This window comes from Otolemur garnettii, unplaced genomic scaffold, assembly GCF_000181295.1.
Source record: "Otolemur garnettii isolate 467f Iridium unplaced genomic scaffold, OtoGar3 scaffold00081, whole genome shotgun sequence".
Lineage (NCBI taxonomy): Eukaryota > Metazoa > Chordata > Mammalia > Primates > Galagidae > Otolemur > Otolemur garnettii.
In genome coordinates this window covers 4,996,622-5,016,355 of record NW_003852476.1, presented here as the reverse complement: position 1 = coordinate 5,016,355, position 19,734 = coordinate 4,996,622, and the positions used below count along the sequence as shown (strand labels likewise).

The following is a 19,734-nucleotide window of genomic DNA, read 5'->3' as shown; positions in this document are numbered from 1 at the left end:
ATAGGCTCTCATCCTAAAAAGTATGGAAAATGACAAAAAAATTTCTTTAACTCAAGAGCTACACCCTAACTTAAACGTAATGGCACTTAACACATTTGATATTAGATAAATAAAAAATATTACTATTTTAAAACACAGAATAGAGATTACTAGAAATTGGCCAAACATTTATTAAGTATGAACATAATTTTAAAAGACTACATTTATAGTCAAGGCTGAAGCACATATTAAAAACTTTTAAATTGTGTGGTGCCTGTGGCTCAAGGAGTAGGGCGCCAGCCCCATATGCCAGAGGTGGTGGGTTCAAACCCAGCCCTGGCCAAAAACTGCAAAAAAAAAAAAAAAAAAAAAAAAACTTTTAAATTATAATTTTTTGTAATAAAAAAGTAAAATTGGAATTACACACTATGTTATGTGTCCTTCCTTCCCAACTTTATATGAGACTAATAGCATTATTCTATTGTACAAAGATGCCACAATTTGTCATTCTGTTCTAATACTTTTATGGTAACATAATAATACAGATTTTATTTGATTATTGTCTGTGTCCTCCAATTACAATATAAACTCAATAAAACAGTTTTTTCTTGTTTACTACAATATACCCAATGCCTATACCAATACCTGGCACACATTAGGTATGCAACAAATACATGTTGAATAAATGAATATTATAAATAGGTTCTTCTATGACTCTTTAAGCACATTTTGAGTACCTCCTTAAAAAGAATAACTTGAAGAGGATGTACCAGGTCACTGTTTTCTACATGATTGCTATTTATTTATATATTTTTGCAAGACTATCTGCACATTCAGAACATATTTTTAAGGAGTGTTTCTACCAGGTACTGGCACATACCTTGACTAGGTCATCTACTCTCTGCAATTCATTTTCTCTCTCTTTCAAAGAAAAATAATCCAGCACATAGGGTTAGGAAGATTAGACTAAGTTCTGTAAACTTTAAAGTGTTATATAAATCTTAACAGATGGCATAGCTTACCTGCTTGTCTTTAAAAAAAAAAAGTCACCAAAAAAAGTGTATTTTTAAACCACATATGTCATAGAGCACAAAAGGCCAATAAAAAGATCTACATTATTTGGTTATTATTAAACCATACCATTTTCTAAATAGAATAAAATAAAGTTACCAAAATGTCCTTAGTCATTCTCATACTTGTAATGGCTAGACAAGAGCAGAAGGGGGTCAGAATCATGTGAAACACAGATTGCTGGGCCCACCCCCAGAATTTCTGATTCAGTAGGTCCAGGGTGGGGCTCAAGAATTTTAACAAATTTCTAGGAGACAGTAATAGTATTAGTCTAGGGATTGCATTTTGAGAAACACTGGACTAAAGGGACATATTTTTAGTCACCAGAATTTTATTCAATCTGTGCCAAGACAAAAAAAATCACTCATTCACTAGTCATTCAACAAATATTTGTTAAAGGCCTATTTTGATGCAGGAAATACTTCTGACAGAAAAAAAGATCCTGATGCTTGTGACATTTATATTAAAGAGTGAGGAATATGGGCAATCAATGATAAAACTAAAGGTACAGTAAAGCAAGGTAAGGGGGAACTGAGATTGCTAGGACAAGAGTGGGAGTCTAATTTTAAAAATGATGGCCACACGTGATCTCATTACAAAGGTGACATTTGCGCAAAGACTCATAGGTAGTGAGGAAGTTAGCTATATGGATATCCGAAGGAAGAAGAGTTCCAAGCGGAGGGAATAGCCAGTAGCCTAGAATAGAGTGAGAGTTAAAGTAACAGAGAAGGCCAGAAAAGAATAGGGAGCCTGACCATTTAGGGCCTTATAAGAGACCCACTATAGGTTTTTGAGTAGAAAAGTAATATAGTCTAATATAGATTTTAAATATCATTCTGATTGACAACAGAGTATAGGGGGGCATATGGGGAAACAGGGAGATCAATTAGGACTAAAGCAATTACCCAGATAAGGGATAAAGATGACTGAGACCAGGGTGGTAAAAAATGATGGGATATAGAATATGATTGAAAGGTGGACCAACAGGACTTCTTATTAGACTGGATGTGCTATATATAAACAAAAAAGATGTCAAATAGGACTCAAGTATTCTTGGCCTGAGCAACCAGAAGGATAGTTATCACTAAGGACTACTAGGCTTTGGGGCACTCTAATGATAAGATGTCAAAGAATAGATAAGCAACCACCAAAGTAGGTCAACAACAACAACAACAAAAAAAACAAGTGAAGACATCAACTGTGTCAAATGCTGTTGACAGGTCAAGTAAGAGTGGGTCTGAGAACTGATCGCTGGATTTAACAACATGGCGGTCATGGTAACCTCAACAAGAGCAGTTTGGTGGAGTCAAAAACTGAAGTTGAAGATAGAATGGAAGAAATAAAATTGGAGATATGATAATAACCATCTCTAATCAGGCATTTTCCTCTTCAGGGAAGGAGGGAAATAGGGTATAGCCAGTAGGAGCAATAGAATCAGAGACAGTTTTTATTGAGATGTTTATTTCATATAGGAGTTAAAAAATAATACTGATTCAGGCAAGCATGGTGGCTCATGCCTATAATCAACACTTTGAGAAGCTGAGGCAGAAGGATTACTTGAACCCAGAAGTTCGAGGCTGCTATGAGCTACTACATATGGTATTTCACCACTGTACTGTACAACAGAGTAAGACCTTATCTCAAAAAAAAAAAAAATTACTGATTCACACTTTTGAGATCGGGATAAAAGACTAGAGGGAAAGAAGAGAATATATTTGGTTACCATGCTCTATTATATAACCAACATTAGTCTACTTATCAATATGTGCTTATTGAAATACACTTTTAAAAAGCTATTAAGTGTTCCAGGTGTAACCGGTTAACATTTTATGCTTGTACTATAAAAAGAGAGGTTTCAATGCACACTGACCTTGATGTTAATACAGCAGTAAGTATAGCCATGTTCTAGAATCATTATCCATATTAAACGATCCTGAAAACGTCCCAAGTAATGAGACCCAGGTGAGAGAAGGCCTATAACAAATTAAGAGACAAAAAGAAGATAATAATTTTTCAAGTTTCTTTAATTTTGCCATGTGAATCTTCAAAAATGATAACACAACTAGAATTGATTCATGACTCCTTCTACCCTCTTGTTAGGTCAAGAACAGAAAAACTATTCATTGTACAGCAAGAGGCATTGAATTAAGCATTTTAAAAGGCAGTTAGAAGAGACATCTACAAGTGATAATACATAAAAAATCAAGAATGTATTTTCTAGAAAAAACAAAAAAATTAAAAACTTGTACAGAATAAAATCTGAAATACATGTTAAACATATTAGGAAATATATTAATTATATAAATGCCTATTTCACATTAATTATATATAAAATTGGATTTTTTATATATATGTACATAAGTGTTTTATGGTTTTAAAGTTTACAAATACTATCACAGTGTCAGATACTTTTAAAACTTAGTTTTTCTTTCAATACTATAGTCTGTCTACACAATGGTCATATCTACTGCAAAAAGCTAAGTTAATTCATTGTAACTGCTGTTAAAAATTCACTGTATAAATACAGTTGAAATTGAGTATTTATTTCCTGGTTGAGAACATTTCAGATGTTCTGGTTTTCACTATCATAAATAATGCTGCAGAAATTATCTTTGCACAAGCCTACATGTACAACATGTGATACAGAAAAAGAGTTAACATAGTAGGATGGACTGCTATTTTTTGAAAGGCTTGCATAAAAGATTGGTTTGGGGGACTACCCTAACTGCTAAGACCCTCTCACTGTGTCTGTGCAAACATTACAGTATATTGAGCATGTGTTTTCTTTTGGGGAGACTAGAATATTGGCATGTGATAGGCAGAGAGTGCCAACATGACTGGCCCATAAAAAAATCCCTGGACACAGAGTCTCAAATGAGCTTCTCTGACAGTTAACATATCACACATGTCACAACTTGATGCTGGAGAACGGAGCATGCTCTGTGTGACTCCACTGGCATAGGACTCCTGGAAGCTTGTGCCTGGTCTCCTTTACCCCAAGTGACTTTTCCCTTTCCTGCTTTTGCCCTGCATTTTTTGCTATAATAAATCTAAACTGTGAGTCCTCCTAGGGAATCATCTAACCTGTGGGTGGTCTTTAGGACCATCAGAACATGTTCAGGACCATCAGAACATGTACTAGAGTTGTTCTAGAATTGGAATCACTGGATCATAGAATTGAAAACTGAAATTCCAGAGCCATGTACATCTTTACTACAGAGCACCTATTTACTTTGTCAAGGCGGTTGTATGAATTTATATTCCCTTCCAATAGAATTTGAAAGTTCTTGTCCCCTATTTCCTGGCCAAAATTCGTAGTGTCAATTTTTTTCATTTTTGCCCATTAGATGCAAATGTAATGTTACCTCCTTTCCTTTCTTCCCCACCAGAAAATACTTCACAGCAATATACTGGTTGAGTACAACTGATTTGATAATATATAATTTTTGCCTTATTACCATTTCCTGATATGAGTTTAACTGCACAGGTGTTTTTTTTTTTTTTAAAAGTAGTACAGCATTATATGATGTACGGATAAAATTACTAAAAACACAGAATATTTCCTTCAAGAAAGAAAAATTTTCACTATAAATTTTTTTTCCCTAAATTAGCTCACATAATACAGGTAATTAGAAAAGTTCAACCCAAGAAAGCATTTTATTAAAATTATAATCTTAAATTGCTACTAAGTCTAGAATCAGTTTGCATGGAAATCATCTGCCATTTCCAAAATAAGTTTCAGGGTAAAGCCCATGGTAGGAGCTGACACACAATTGTCACCAGCTTGTACCTTATCTAAAATCAACCCTGAGAAGTACATTGCCAGTTGAAATTTGACAGTAGTATGCAATAAAAGCATTTAACCTCATAAAATTTGTTCATTCCCTTCAAAAATCTGCATTCTTGCTAATACTTGCATAGCACCTCCCACTGGGAGGCTACCCTACAGATTTCTGAGCAAAGTTTTTATGTTATCTTGCCCAGCAACCTTAACCTTAACAGCCTGCTAAACTCTCTATACAGTAACTACTGAGATAGGAACAAAACTTTCATATATACTCTTCCAATTTGATATTTTGTAAGTCTAGTTTTCACTCATTATAGATCTAGTTGCTATGAGCTCATTATAAATTCATGGATATCTTGGGGAAAGGTGTTTTCACGTTTCAATGGCAGGACTATAATCTGACTTTATTTAAGAAAATGCATTTAAAAAGTTGTCAAGTCACCTCAATGAAATTTTCCCTTAGTATTTTTATAACTTTATTTACCTTAAAACAAGGAATGGGAGATATATTTCTATTTCCTACTTAGTTTTTCTTAGTCTATACATCAAAGTGTTATGGTTGTTATGCTGTTTTATGATTGGTTGAAAAGACAGTTATTATGTGTGTTCTTTTCTTTTTTTCTATTTGAAATACATTAGTGAGGATTTCTTAAGCACAACCCATTTACTTACCTAAACTTCCAGCTGCCATTGCAGCATGCAGGGCAGCAGTCAGTCTAGGGATCATCTGGTAATAGTACACTGTGTCTGCACACACACAGGCGGTGGCGCCCACTGCTCCTGGCCAACTCTGAATAGGCCGGGGAAACCCCACCAAGAACACAGGAAGGGTGAAGAGGGGTAATAAAGGAGAAGAGAGTAGTGCAGATAAAACTATGAGTGCCAACACAAGTGGAGAAAAAACAATGTTGAGTGCCCATAAAGTCGTAGTTCCTTTTCGACGTTGTTTTTTTTCTGTCCATGACGTTAAAAGTAAAGTCACTGCAAATTGCAATTTAGAGATGAATTGGGTCAAACGATCACGTATGATACCAACCTGCAGAGATATAAAAATGGATTTTATTTATTCTTAAAGACTTCACAAATTCTCAAGATCACATAAGAAAAACTACTAATTTTATTATTCTAGTATTTTTAAGGAAAAAGCCCTTATATTTTTGGTTATAATTTTCTCCAACTTCACAATAAATAAGACCACATTTGAAAGTCTGGGATTTCTTTGAAAAGGAAAAAGTCACACTAAGGAGAACTGACAGTGTATGAACCCTTAAGGCAGACCTATATGACAACAAATTAGATGTAGATGAAACTAACAAGTTCCTAGAAAGGCATACATTATTGAAACTGACTCAAGAAGAAATAAAAAATCTGAATAAACCTGTAACAGGAGATTAAATTTGTAACTCAAAAACTACCCACAAAGAAAAGCTGAGGCTCAGATGGCTTTAGGACTTTGAAATACTACAAACTATAAAACATTAAGATATACATTGAACAGTACAAAACATTTAAGAATAATCAATACCAATCCTCCACCAACTCTTCCAGAAAATAGAAGAGTATGGAATTGTTTCTAACTCATTTTATAATACTGGCCCTACCTGGATACCTAAACCAGACAACGACATCACAAAGAAAGACACACACACACATACACATTTTATGAATATAGACAGACAAAATACTAGCCAACCAAACCCTAAAACAAATAAAAATGGTTAAATACCATGAACAAGTGAGATTTATTCCAGGACAACAAAGTTGGTTTAATAATAAAAAATCAATCAACATATTAATATGCTAATACATTAAAGGACAAAACTACATGTTTTTTTTTTCAATTTCAAATTAAAATGAGGGTGCAAATTTTTAGGTTACATTGTTCTCATTTCCAAGGTAAAGTTCAAGTTCCAGTTGAGCTGAACACCTTCCCATTATGCACATTAGGTGAAATCCTGCCAATCGCCCTTCCCTGTTCTCCCTCTTCTCCCCTTCCCCTTGCTAGACTACATTTGTATTTTATCATTCATATGGGTAATTGTTTACATATTTGTCTTCATACTAGTATTGAGTACATTGGATATATTTTTTCCATTTTTGAGAAAATTTACTGAGAGGAATGTGTTTCAACTCAATCCAGATAAACATAAAAGATGTAAAGTGTCCATCTTTTCTTATGGATGAATAGCATTCCACAAAACTACATGATTTTAATAGACACAGAAAAAGCATTTGACAAATCCAATGCTCCTCATGACAAAAACAATTAACTGAGTAATAAAGGAAACTTCTTCAACCTGGTAAAAAATCCTTAGCTGATACCATACTTAATGGTAAAAAGACTGACATCTTTAACAGAGAAGGACTGAATGCTTTGCTCGTAAGATGTCCCTCTCACCACTTCCATTCAACATTATACTACAGTTCTCACTGTTGCAATTAGGCAGGAAGAAAGAAAGGAGAGGCATATAGAATGGACAGAAAGAAGTAAAACTATCTCTTATTTGCAGATCATGACATGATCTTAATATATAGAACATCCTAACAATCCACTATTAGGTTCTAATAGAATCCGTTAGAACAAATAAATGAGTTCAGTGAGGTTTCAGGATACCATATTAATATAAAAAATTATATTATATACTTTAGCAACAAATAAGCCAAATCACAAAACTAAAAAGACAACTCCATTTATAAAATCAAGAGGAATAAAACACTTAGGAATAATTTAATAAAGGAAGTATAAGACTTGTACACTGAAAAAACAAAACATTGTTGAAATAAATTAAAGATCTAAATAAATGAAAACGGTTGAGTGCCTGTATCACAGCCCTGTGCACTGGGGTTGGTAGGTTCAAACCTGACCCAGGCCTGCCAAACAAAAATAAATAAATAAATGAAAAGACACCTCATGTTCATGGATTGGATTTTTAAGATGGCAGTATTTCCCAAATTGATCTGCAGATTCAAGGTATACCTATTAAAGTCCCAGAGGCCTTTTTTGCATAAACTGACAAGCTCAAACTAATACTTATAGGGCAATTTAGGGTCCTAGAAGAATCAAAATATTTTTGAAAAAGGAGAACAGAGCTGGAGGATTTACACTACCTTACTTCACAACCTACTATAAAGTCATAGTAACCAAAACAGTATGGCAGCAGCATAAAGACACACACACAAATGAATAAAAGAGAACTCACAATCATCTATAAGTAAACATTAACATTTCTGGTCATTTAATTTTTGACACAAGTACCAAGAAATGTCACCAGGGAAGAACATTCTTTTCAGTAAATGGTGCTAAGACAACTGTACATTTATATCCCAAAGAATAAATATGGAACCTCACGTCATATACAAAAGTTAACTCAAGGCAGACCACAGACCCCCACATAAGAGCTAAAACTATAAAACTTTCAGAAGAAAACACAGTAACTAGTGTTTGTCAGATATGACACCAAAAACACAAGTAACAAAAGAAAAAATAAATTAAACTTCACTGAAGTTAAACACCTTTATGTTTCTAAGGACATTATCAAGAAAGAAAAAAACAACCTACAGAATTGGAGAAATTTTGTGTATATTATATGTCTATCAAGGGACTTTTATCTAGAATACAAAAAACTCTCAAAACACTAGCCTGTAATTCTAGCATTCTGGGAGGCCAAGGCAGGTTGATTGCTTGAGCTCACGAGTTCAAGACCAGCTTGAGCAAGAGTAAGAACCTGTCTTTAAAAATAGTTGGGTGTTGTGGTGGGCACCTATAATCCCAGCTACTTGGGAGGCTGAGGCAGGAGGATCACTTGAGCCCAAGAGTTTGAGGTTGCTATGAGCTATGATGCTACAGCACTCTACACTTGCCTACTGAGAGCAACAAAGTAAGATTCTGTCTAAAAATAAAAAACTTTCACAACTCAATAATAAAAAGGCAAATAACTCAAAATAAAATGGGCAAAAATTTGAACAGACATTTGTCCAAAAAAAATATATATATAAATGGTCCACATATGCATGAAAAGATGCAGCATTAGCAAGCAGAGAAATGCAAATCAAAATCACAATGAAGTGGTAGGTCATACCCACTAATAGGGCCATAATGAAAACACTAGGTGATAAATCTTACAAAGATAGGGAAAAACGGGAATCTTTCTATGCTGCTGCTGAGAATGTAAAACGGTGCAGCCACTTTGGAAAACAGTTTTGGAGTACTCGGAAGCCCTAAACATGGAGTTCCTACATGACCAGAAATTCCAGTCCTACTTATTTAGACCCAAGAGAAATGAAAATATATCATCATACCTAAATGTGTACACAAATGTTCACAGAGATATATCTTCTTAATAGTCAAGGAGGGAAACATATACATTTATCATCTGATAAATAAAGTTCATGTGGATACCACGTATCTATAAAATGAGATATTTGGCAATAAAAAAGAATCAAGTACAGTCACGCATCACTTAATGATGGGGATATGTTCCAAGAAATGCCTCATTAGGCAATCTTATCATTGTGTAAACATCATAGAGTATACTTAAACAAACCTAGACAGTATAGCCTGCTACACACCTAGGTCCATGGCTCCTAGGATACAAATCTGTGCAGCATGCTACTGTACTGAATAATGTAGGCAACTGTAACACAACAGTAAGTATTTATGTCTATAAACAAATATAGACGCAGACAAGGTACAGTAAAAATATAAAATATAAAGAATGCCACATTTGAATATGGCACTTACTGTGCATAGAGCTTTCAGGATTGTAAGTTGCTCTGGGTAAGATACTAAGGGAGTGGTGAGTGAACATCAATGTGAAGGCCTAAGACATTATCATGCACAACTGCAGACTTTTATGAATACTGTACACTTAGACGACCCCAAATTTATAAAAATGACTTTTCTTTCTTAATTAAGTTACTTTACTACAACTTTTTTACTTTACAAACCTTTTCATTTTAAAGAACTTTTTGACTTTTTTGTAATGACACTTAGCTTAAAATGTAAATACATTGTACAGGTGCACAAAAATAATTTGTTTATATCCTTATAAGCTTTGTAACTTTTAAAATTTTTATTCTTTTAACTTTTTGTTAAAAACTGAAACACAGGCTTGGCACCTGTGACTCAAGTGGCTAAAGCGCCAGCCACATACACCTAAGGTGGAGGGTTCAAATCCAGCCCGGGCCTGCCAAACAGTGACAGCTGCAACCAAAAAATAGCCAGGTGTTGTGGCGGCTGCCTGTGGTCCCAGCTACTTAGGAGGCGGAGGCAAGAGACTCGCTTGAGCCCAGGAGTTGGAGGTTGCTGTGAGCTGTGATGTCACAGCACTCTACCCAGGGTGATAGCTTGAGGCTCTGTCTCAAAAAAAAGAAACAAAACTGAAACACAAACACACATTAGCCTTGGCCTGCACATGATCATTGTATCACTGTCTTCCACCTGCACATCCTGTCCCACTGGAAGGGCTTCAGGGGCAGTACTCCTGAAGTCAGTATCTCCTATAGAACAACACCTTCTTCTGGAACACCTCCTGAAGGACCTGCTTTAGGCTATTTAACAGTTAACTTTTTTTTTTTTAATAAGTAGAAGTATACTCTAAAATAAAAATGAAAAGCATGGTATAGAAAATACATAAAGCAGTAATACAGTCATGTATTATCATTATGAAGTATTATGTACTGTAAACAACTGCATGTGCTATACTTTTATATGACTGCCAGTATAGTAGGTACATTTACATGCGTATCACCAGATACTTGTGTATGAGGGCTACATCACTAGGGGGCATAATTTATTGTCTCATGAGACCCCCATTGTATATGTGGTTTGTCATTGACTGGAACATCATTTCTCAGCACATGACTATACTGATACATGCTATATGATATATCATGGATGAACCTTAGAAACATATAATGAAGGAAGCCAGATGCAAAAGACCACATACTGCATAATTCCATTCATGTGAAATGTCTAGAATAGGCAAACACATACAGACAAAAAATAAATTAATGGTTGCTGGGATTATACTATGTGGCAGGTCGGATGGAGAAGAAGAGTGAGGAATAACTATTAAGGTACACAGGTTTCATTTGGGGATATTGAAACTATTCTGAAATTGGCATGTGATGATTGAAAAATTCTGAATAAATCCCACTAAATGGTAGACTTTAAATGGATACAATTTTACGGTACGTGAAATGTTATTTCCATAAGTTTTTAAAAAGCACATTTACCAGTAAGAGTCTGATTCCAGTATCCAGGCTTCTGTTCCACCATAGGTCTGCACTAGAGATCAAGTGCACTACTGACACAACGACTATCTCCAGTAAAGCATTCTCTGTATTCTGCCATACCTGCAGTATACAAATATCCCCTTTAATTAGGCAGAATTTGATAATTTAAGCAAACTACTAAACAAAATCACAATTAAATTTAGTAAAAGAAAAATACTATTAAATACATATTAGGATTACCATTCTAAAAGCTCTTGTGAATCCAATAGAGACAGACACAGAGTGGAGCCCTTGTAAGGAACTGTCCAATGAAAGAAATGCTATCATAGCAAAAGGTGACACTAAAACAGACAAACAAACAAAAACAAACAAAAAAGGAGACAAATTTAATTAAGGCAAAGTAATCCCTTCTAAAAATTTTATCTGGCAAATATTTCTTTTGAGCACATTTAATTAAAAAAACTAATAAAAACCAAAAGAAAAAACACTTATGTGAAGTATTACACAAATATTGGAATCCCATAATATTTTTGAACACTTTATAGATATTATTGATAAGTTTAGTAGATTTTATCTTCCTACCTAGAGTCAGCAAAATCCTCCTGGCAACACCAATCTTCAGGAGCCTTTTTTGCTTCCTTAAGAACACAGTGACAGCTTGCACATCCTTCGGATAGAAAGGGTTTCGGAAAATTCCAAAGATATACACACTTTGAATTTCTCTAAGTATCCACACTATTATAAGTAAAGTCATCAAAATATAGCCAAAAATAACCTGGGAACTGCTTCTGGAAATCTGTGAGAAACCAGCAAAGTGATGAAGCAAACTAGTTTCTAAGAGAGCCAAGATCAATACTATGATATAGAAAAGGCATTCCTTCTGCATAAACTGTTTTTCTAAAGTCTTAGGTTTGACTCTAACTTTGTGTCTAGCCATACTGCGTTTGAAGGCAAAAGCCATGTCAGTTAGGTTAAGACTTAGTAAGAAACCAACTCCAGCCATGAAAAGAACCACACCAGTGGTGCTAGGAATGAAATATGATGTTACAGCTGTTCCAGCAGAAATGACGAACATCACCAATAACCTGCAGGGGAAAAGGAGAAAAAAATATTTACTTTTAAAACGTTCTTTAAGAATAAATTACATATTACATCAACATTTTTAAATAATTACCGTAGGTGGTTTGACATAGATGAGCCTCCAAGGCCAAACTCTAAAACTTGCTCCATTGCCCATAAGAAAAGTGCATCAGGTGGGGGCAGAATCCCACCTGCCCACAGAAAGGGTAAAAATATAAACAAGACGTGTAGAATCTGATTCGTCTGTTTTAAAGCTGGTATATTTACCATACACCTATAAGGAAAAAGAAAACATTTAAATCATACAAAGTAATATATAGAAAAGGATCTTTCTAGAAAAGCAAAACAATGAAGAATAACACACACCCCAAAACAAAACAAGGAAACACAGAATGGACCCAATCCTATTTATAAATGATCAACACATATAAATTGTGACCACTGTCCTTCCCCTTATACCAGGAATTACCCCTACTCAACTGTGTGCAAGCTTCACATTCAGAGAATACGTGAATTCAAATGTGCAAAGAAGTAATTAAAAAACATCATTGAATAGTAAGAAACTGAACACAGGGATATGTAAAACTGAACTGAGGCCAGAGCAGAAGTATTTCTCCCCTAAATGTCTAAACTACATTGGGTAGAGTTAGACAATGATTCTTAAAAAGTGTAAAATTTTGTAATTTGAAATTGCAAGTAACTTTGGAAAGTCAAAGCTTTACATTCACGTGTTATTATCTGGCCAAGACAGAAAGCTCTTCTTCCCCCTAGTCTCTCCTGTATTTTCCTGCTCCCAAGACCCAGAATTTGAAGTCAGTGTTATCAGAAGTGAGCTATTTAGGTTATGACTGATTTCTGTGGCTAAACTTAGGAATTAACTAGCATTTATAATACTATTCTGTTTTTACAAGCAAAGGAATGGATTTGAGAACACAAATCTGTACAATATGGTCTCCTCATTAAGTAGAGAATGCTTTTACCTTAGGTGGAGAAACTGATAACTGGTATTGTATTTACCTGTCAAATACAACCTCATTAAATTGTTTCAAATAATTTAATAAAATTTGAAAGCACAGAAGAATAAAAATTATCAATATATTGCTAATTTTCTTTTGAATGAGAGTAACCAGACACCGTATCCAGAGACGAACAAGGTCAGAGTACTTACGGAATTCTAAAGGTAACTTTCCAAAGAGACAACTAAATCTTAGAACTTAGAAGTAGCCTTAAATACTGAACTGCTAGTTAAAGCTGAGGAAAAAGACTTCTGTAAGCTATCTTAATCTTACACTTCTCCACGTGTGTTGACAGCCAAGAGCAAATGTATAGCAACTGTGGATATAATACAGTGAAGGCATAATGTGTTTGTTCACAAGTCCTAGAACTAAACTAGCTAACGTTCTCTGCCTCATAATGTATGTCCCTCAAATTTTATAAGCAGACAGTAAATGACCACAAGGTCTACAAAGTGATGCTAAAATACAATGTGATGTTCTATCAACTTATTTCCAAATAAAACTTAACTTCATTCATTCTGAGAAGAAGTAACAAAAATCAAGAAATCAAATCACACATAAAAAGCCACAGGAACGTCAAAGAAAACCTGCTGGTTTGTATATTCTTTTTTTTTAAACCCTCAAATAACACCTCTTTTGCAAACATACTCAAGAACGAGATAATTTTACCCAAATTAGACTCTAAAATTTCTTTTTGTCAAACAATTAGCTATGTCATGGTATTTACATACTAGGATATACATAAATTAATATAAGCATATGTAACTGAAGTGACCAAATGCTGTCATTATAATCCTATATATAAGACTCAGCCCCAAACAAAGGCTTATTGTGGTTAATTTTTTAATATGGAAAAATGTTTAAATCTGAATGTTTCTGATAATGTAACATGAATTTTCTAGGGTTAAAAAAATATTACTCCTTATGAAAAAAAATATATGCTTTGAGATAAACAAGTCTAAAAATATTTCAGCTGGGCATGGTAGCCAAGGCTTAGGAGGCTGTGGTGGGAAGAATGCTTGAGCCCAGGTAATCTAGGTTGCAGTGTACTGTGACTGTGCCACGGTACTCCAACCTGGGTGGCAACACAAGACCTTGTCTTCGGGTAAAAAAAGAAATTTCAAATTCTGCCCACTAAAATCCATATGCCAAGAAAAAAGATGTTTTTTATACTGGCTTAAATAATGTAAATGTTGTATTATTCATTCAAACAATCTCAGAGAATCTTTTAGTATTGCAATGTTTGTCTTACAAAAATACACAGAAAAAGTCATTTTAAATTGTTACGCAACTGCACTGTATAAAGAATGAGGAAAGAAAAGATTACTACACAGTGGGGCTCATTTCTTCATCTTTCTTTTACATCCTCTGAAATAAAACTAAGCAGCAATCTGATAGATCCAACAACTGTTTAAATTTGAAGAGTGCATGCACTTCCTGTATCACTTGGCAGCAGTATCACACCTCTATATAATCGTTATTCTAGTTCTTTATTATATGTTAATCATAAGCTAAAATTTTCAAAAAGTGAGATGGGAGATAATTTTTTTTAGGTAGTCACTGTCTTCTTTAAAAATAGATGTGAGAATGTCCTTTGTATCTTTCATCATAGTAAAAGACTTTCACTTAAACATTAAAACTGTATATTAAATCCAGTAAGAATTTACTAAAAAATGTTTATGCACTTTTACATCAAAACAAACAATGCAGAAACTGAATTAAAAATTAACTAAGAGGGCGGAGGCAAAATGGCTGACTGGAGCCAGCTTTCCACAGAGGCTCCCATCCAGAAGGAGAGTTAAGGGACAAAAGTTTAGCAAATAAGCTGATGGTTTTAAGCTGAGCCAAGAGAGAAGGTTGAAGAATGCACATCAACCCTGCTGAGGCAAGCTGCAACCCCAAGGAAACAAACAATAGGTACAAAATCCATCACCAAGCGGATGGGAGTTGCCTCCCCCAAAAGAACAGCTCACAGTATACTTTCTCCAAATAAGCAAGCAGAGTTCAAATGTCCTCCCATTTTATCCCACAGGATAGACTGTCTAAACACCAGAACTCCTTCCCCTACTAGTGTCTCATAGTAATCTCCTGCCAGGCATGAAACTATATAAAACTGTATATATTGTCTACTTGCAATTCTGAACTCCCAGCACTCCCCTCCACTCTCACCCCCGAGGTCTGGAAGCCTGTCCCCCATGGAGTCCAGATTCTTTTGCATTTTCTCAAGAGGTGTGGACAAAGTGTGGGCTGTTGCAGGTCTGTGCTGATTCTGCGGCACAGGTGTAAGAAGATAGTGCACTGAGGGAACCATATGGGAGAGGGGGTACCCTATGGCACAGAAAAGCAGCAGCAGTCGGGGAACAAGAGGCTCATCCCTAGGGATATTTTAGAGAGACACTCCCTGCCTCTTTGGGCAACCAGAGAAGCTGGGCATCTTCTCCGGTGGCAGCCACCGGAGGAACAGATGGAAACACAGGCCCTGTGAGCAAAGGGTATGCCTGAGGTGGAACCTGCCAGGGTGGGGCACAGCAGGGATGGAGACTAGAATACACACAGGCAGAGATGGCATACTCCCAGGGCAGGGTTGAGTCAGAAGGACTGCTTTAGTGAGCCTAAAAAGCACCTCACCCCCAGGGGATCATAGCTGAGACAAAAGCAGGCAGGGAGAGGCAGGAACTAGGAGCCAAGTGTGAGCTCTAACCATGTCTGCCCCGACACAGAGTGCAGCGAAGACAGACACGCCAGCTCCAGGTAGCGGCACAGACCGTAACTGAGTTGCAGTTTCTGTGAACTCAAACGGCACCTGGTCCTCAGGGGAATATAGCTAGGACAGAAACACAAATTCTACAAAAAATTTTCGTGTGAGCATCTCAATCAGGGGCAGTGCTGGAACTGAGTGAACCACACCAGCTTCCATTAAGCACCCAAGGTTGTCAGGCCTCAGCTCCCCCTGCTGGATGGTGGCAGAGTAGGGTGCCCTGACCAAGGAGACATAGCTCTCTCTCTGACTCAGGCAGGCACAAACCCCTGGAGCATCTCATTGGAGGGAACTAGGTCATAGCCCTGTGGGGTTACCAGTGACTGGGTGTGACAGAAGTGCAAGGTGGAGAAGGAGGCATTAACTTTCCCAGACGAATTCATTTGCTGAGGGGGGGGAATGTCCAGCTGACTGCACAAAGCACCAGAGTGAATCATACTTGAACTGCCAGTAGACCCCTGCTATCCAGTTGCCAGAGACCTTTTGACTCCCTCACTTGAGAACAGGTGCTGACTGGGACAAATGATTTGGATCTCTTGAACTGGGCCAATCACCCGAGAACTATTCAAAGTGGTACCCTGGGTGTGGTTATGAGAAGGTTTGATTTTCCATTTCCAGAAGTTGAACATGGGGAGGAAGGGTGAGATTTCAACCCAGAGTAACTGATTCACTAGGGTAGGACAGAGACTAGCTGAAAACAAGACAGAGCCACTTAGCCCCACCACACCAAGCAGACCCCTAGTATCTCAGGCTGTAGCACTGTACAGGTCCTTGGGAAAGCTCTAGGGGAAAAGGTACAGTCCCAGGTCCTGGTACAGTCCAAGGTCTTGGGCAAAGGGCTGGTTAATCACTACTCCAGGAGCCCCCAACCCAACTTCACCTTATCTGCTCATCTAGCCAAAGGGTGTAAAATAATCATGGGGCGGAATCAGCAGAAAACCTCTGGTAACATGAATAACCAGGGTAGATCAACTCCCCCAAGGAATGACATGGGAGACACAATAAAAGATCTCATTCATAAATAAATGGCTCAGATGTCAGAAATCGAATTTAGAATTTGGATTGCAAATAAGATTAATAAAATGGAGGTAAAGTTAGAATTAGAAATTCAAGGAGCATTTCAAAAGTTGTCTCAAGAATTTAAGGAATTCAAAGACAAAATCACTAAAGATTTTGACACATTGAGATAAGAACTTGCAGCCTTCAAAGATCTGATAAATACAGTAGAATCCCTCATTAACAGTATGGAGCAGCCAGAAGAAAGGATTTCTGACACTGAAGACAAGGCTTTTGAATGCTTCCAAACACTGAAAGAGGAAGGGAAGTGGAGAGCAAAATGGATCATTCTCTCAGAGAGCTGTAGGATAATTTGAAAAAAACTAATATTCGCCTTATAAGAATTCCTAAAGGTGACAAGGTGGCTTCAAAAGACACAGATGCTCTTCTTCATGAGATAATGAAGGAGACTTCCCACACATGCCAAGAGTACAACTCAACCCGAATAAGGCATCTCCTACGCACATTATAATTAACTTTGCCAAAGTAAAAATGATGGAGAAAACTCTGAAAGCTGCCAGACATAAGAAAATCATAACCTACAGGGGGAAGAATATTAGAATGACTGCAGATCTCTCTGCTGAAAGCTTTCAAGTTAGAAGAGGGTAGTCATCGACTTTTAATCTCCTAAAACAAAATAACTTTCAACCCAGGATCCTGTATTCAGCTAAATTGAGTATCATTTATGATGGAAAAATTAAATACTTTAATGACATTCACATGTTGAAGAAACTTGCCATAACTAAACCAGCTTTCCAGGATATTCTCAGACCTATCCTCCATAAGGACAAATGCAATCCTCCACACAAAAGTAAACTCACTCAGAAACTTTTGATCAAATTCCAACATCTACAGTGGTGAAAGGATTAAAAATGTCCACTGGAGTTTCAAAAAATTGATACCCCAATTTTCTACCAGGCTTATCAATATTTACAATTAATGTGAATGGCTTAAATTGCCCTCTACAGAGGGATGGTTGGCTGACTGGATACAAAAACTCAGGCCAGATATCTGCTGCATACAAGAATCTCATTTTACCTTAATAGATAAATATAGACTCAGGGTGAAGGGATGGTCATCTATATTTCAGGCAAATGGAAATCAGAAAAAAGCAGGTGTCACAATATTATTTGCAGACACAATAGGCTTTAAACCAACAAAAGGAAAGATAAGGATGATCACTTTATATTTGTTAAGGGTAATACTCAACATGATGAGATTTTAATTATTAACACTTGTGCACTCAACCAGAATGAGACTCAATTTATGAGAGACTCTAACAGACATGAGCAACTTGATTTCCTCCAGTGCCATAATAGATGGAGATTTTAACACTCCTTTGGCAGTGTTGGATAGTTCCTCCAATAAGAAACTCAGCAAAGAAATTTTAGACTTAAACTTAACCATTCAACAATTGGATTTAACAATTAGGGAAGAAAAGGTGATCAAGATTATCTATATACCGTCAGAAGAGATCAAACTTTCACTCTTTGCAGATGATATGATTGTATATCTGGAAAACAACAGGGATTCAATAACAAAACTCTTAGATGTGATCAAGGAATACAGCAGCATCTCAGGTTACAAAATCAACACTCATAAATCTGTAGCCTTTATATATACCAACAATAGTCAAGATGAAAAAAAGTCAAGGATTCTATTCCACTCACAGCAGGGCCAAAGAAGATGAAATATTTGGGACTTTACTTAACAGAGGATGTGAAAGATCTCTATAAAGAGAACTACGAAACTCTAAGAAAAGAAATAGCTGAAGATGTTAAAAAATGGAAAAACATACCATGCTCATGGCTGGGAAGAATCAACATTGTTAAAATGTTCATATTACCTACCTACCATGCAATCCCTATTAAATCTCCACTGTCATACTTTAAAGATCTCAAAAAAATAATACTTCATTTTATATGGAATCAGAAAAAACCTCGAATAGCCAAGATATTACTCAGAAATAAAAACAAAGCAGAAGGAATCATGCTACCAGACCTCAGACTATACTATGAATTGACAGTGACCAGAACTGCATGGTACTGGCAGAAAAACAGAGAGGTAGATGTATGGAACAGAATAGAGAACCAAGAGATGAACCCAGATACTTACCATTATTTGATCTTTGAGAAGCCAATTAAAAACATTCAGTGGGGGAAAGATTCTCTATTGAACAAATGGTGCTGGTTGAACTGGCTGGTGACCTGTAGAAGACTGAAACTAGACCCACACCTTTCACCATTAACTAAGATAGACCCTCACTGGATTAAAGATTTAAAGTTTAGACATGAAACTGTAAAAATACTAGAAGAAAGTGCGGGGAAAACACTTGAAGAAATTAGCCTGGGTGAATATTTTATGAGGAGAACCCCCAGGCAATTGAAGCAACACCAAAAATACATTACTGGGACCTGATCAAACTAAAAAGCTTCTGCATAGCCAAGAACACAGTAAGTAAAGCAAATAGACAACCTCAGAATGGGAGAATATTTCCATGTTTTTGTATGAGTATGCAGATTCCTGTTGTTACTGGGTTCAACTTTTACTCCATGATGGTCTGAGAAAATGCAAGGAATAATTTCTATTCTTTTAAATTTGCTGAGGTTAGACTTGTGACCTAAGATGTGATTAATTTTGGAGGATGTTCTATGGGCTAATGAGAAGAATGTGTATTCAATTTTGGTAGGATGAAATGTTCTGTAGATGTCTGTTAAATCCCCAAACTAGAGGTGTTGGCATGGATGTGG

General features: G+C 36.2%; 1 protein-coding gene across 3 annotated transcripts in view; it reads right to left on the bottom strand.

Moving 5' to 3' along the window:
* The window catches only part of PCNX4 (pecanex homolog 4), a 44,132-nt gene that overhangs the window by 8,821 nt on the left and 15,577 nt on the right, over window positions 1–19,734 (bottom strand). For all 3 annotated transcript variants that reach the window (XR_002774496.1, XM_023515862.1, XM_012807985.2), the window contains exons 3-8: window positions 12,249–12,428; window positions 11,657–12,159; window positions 11,315–11,415; window positions 11,075–11,194; window positions 5,510–5,873; window positions 2,921–3,024 (exon numbers count right to left, since the gene is read on the bottom strand). Coding sequence is in view for 2 of the 3 variants with exons in the window: in XM_023515862.1 (XP_023371630.1) it covers window positions 2,921–3,024; window positions 5,510–5,873; window positions 11,075–11,194; window positions 11,315–11,415; window positions 11,657–12,159; window positions 12,249–12,428 (1,372 nt within the window). In the remaining variant the exon portion in view is untranslated. The remainder of the gene's footprint in view (window positions 1–2,920; window positions 3,025–5,509; window positions 5,874–11,074; window positions 11,195–11,314; window positions 11,416–11,656; window positions 12,160–12,248; window positions 12,429–19,734) is intronic.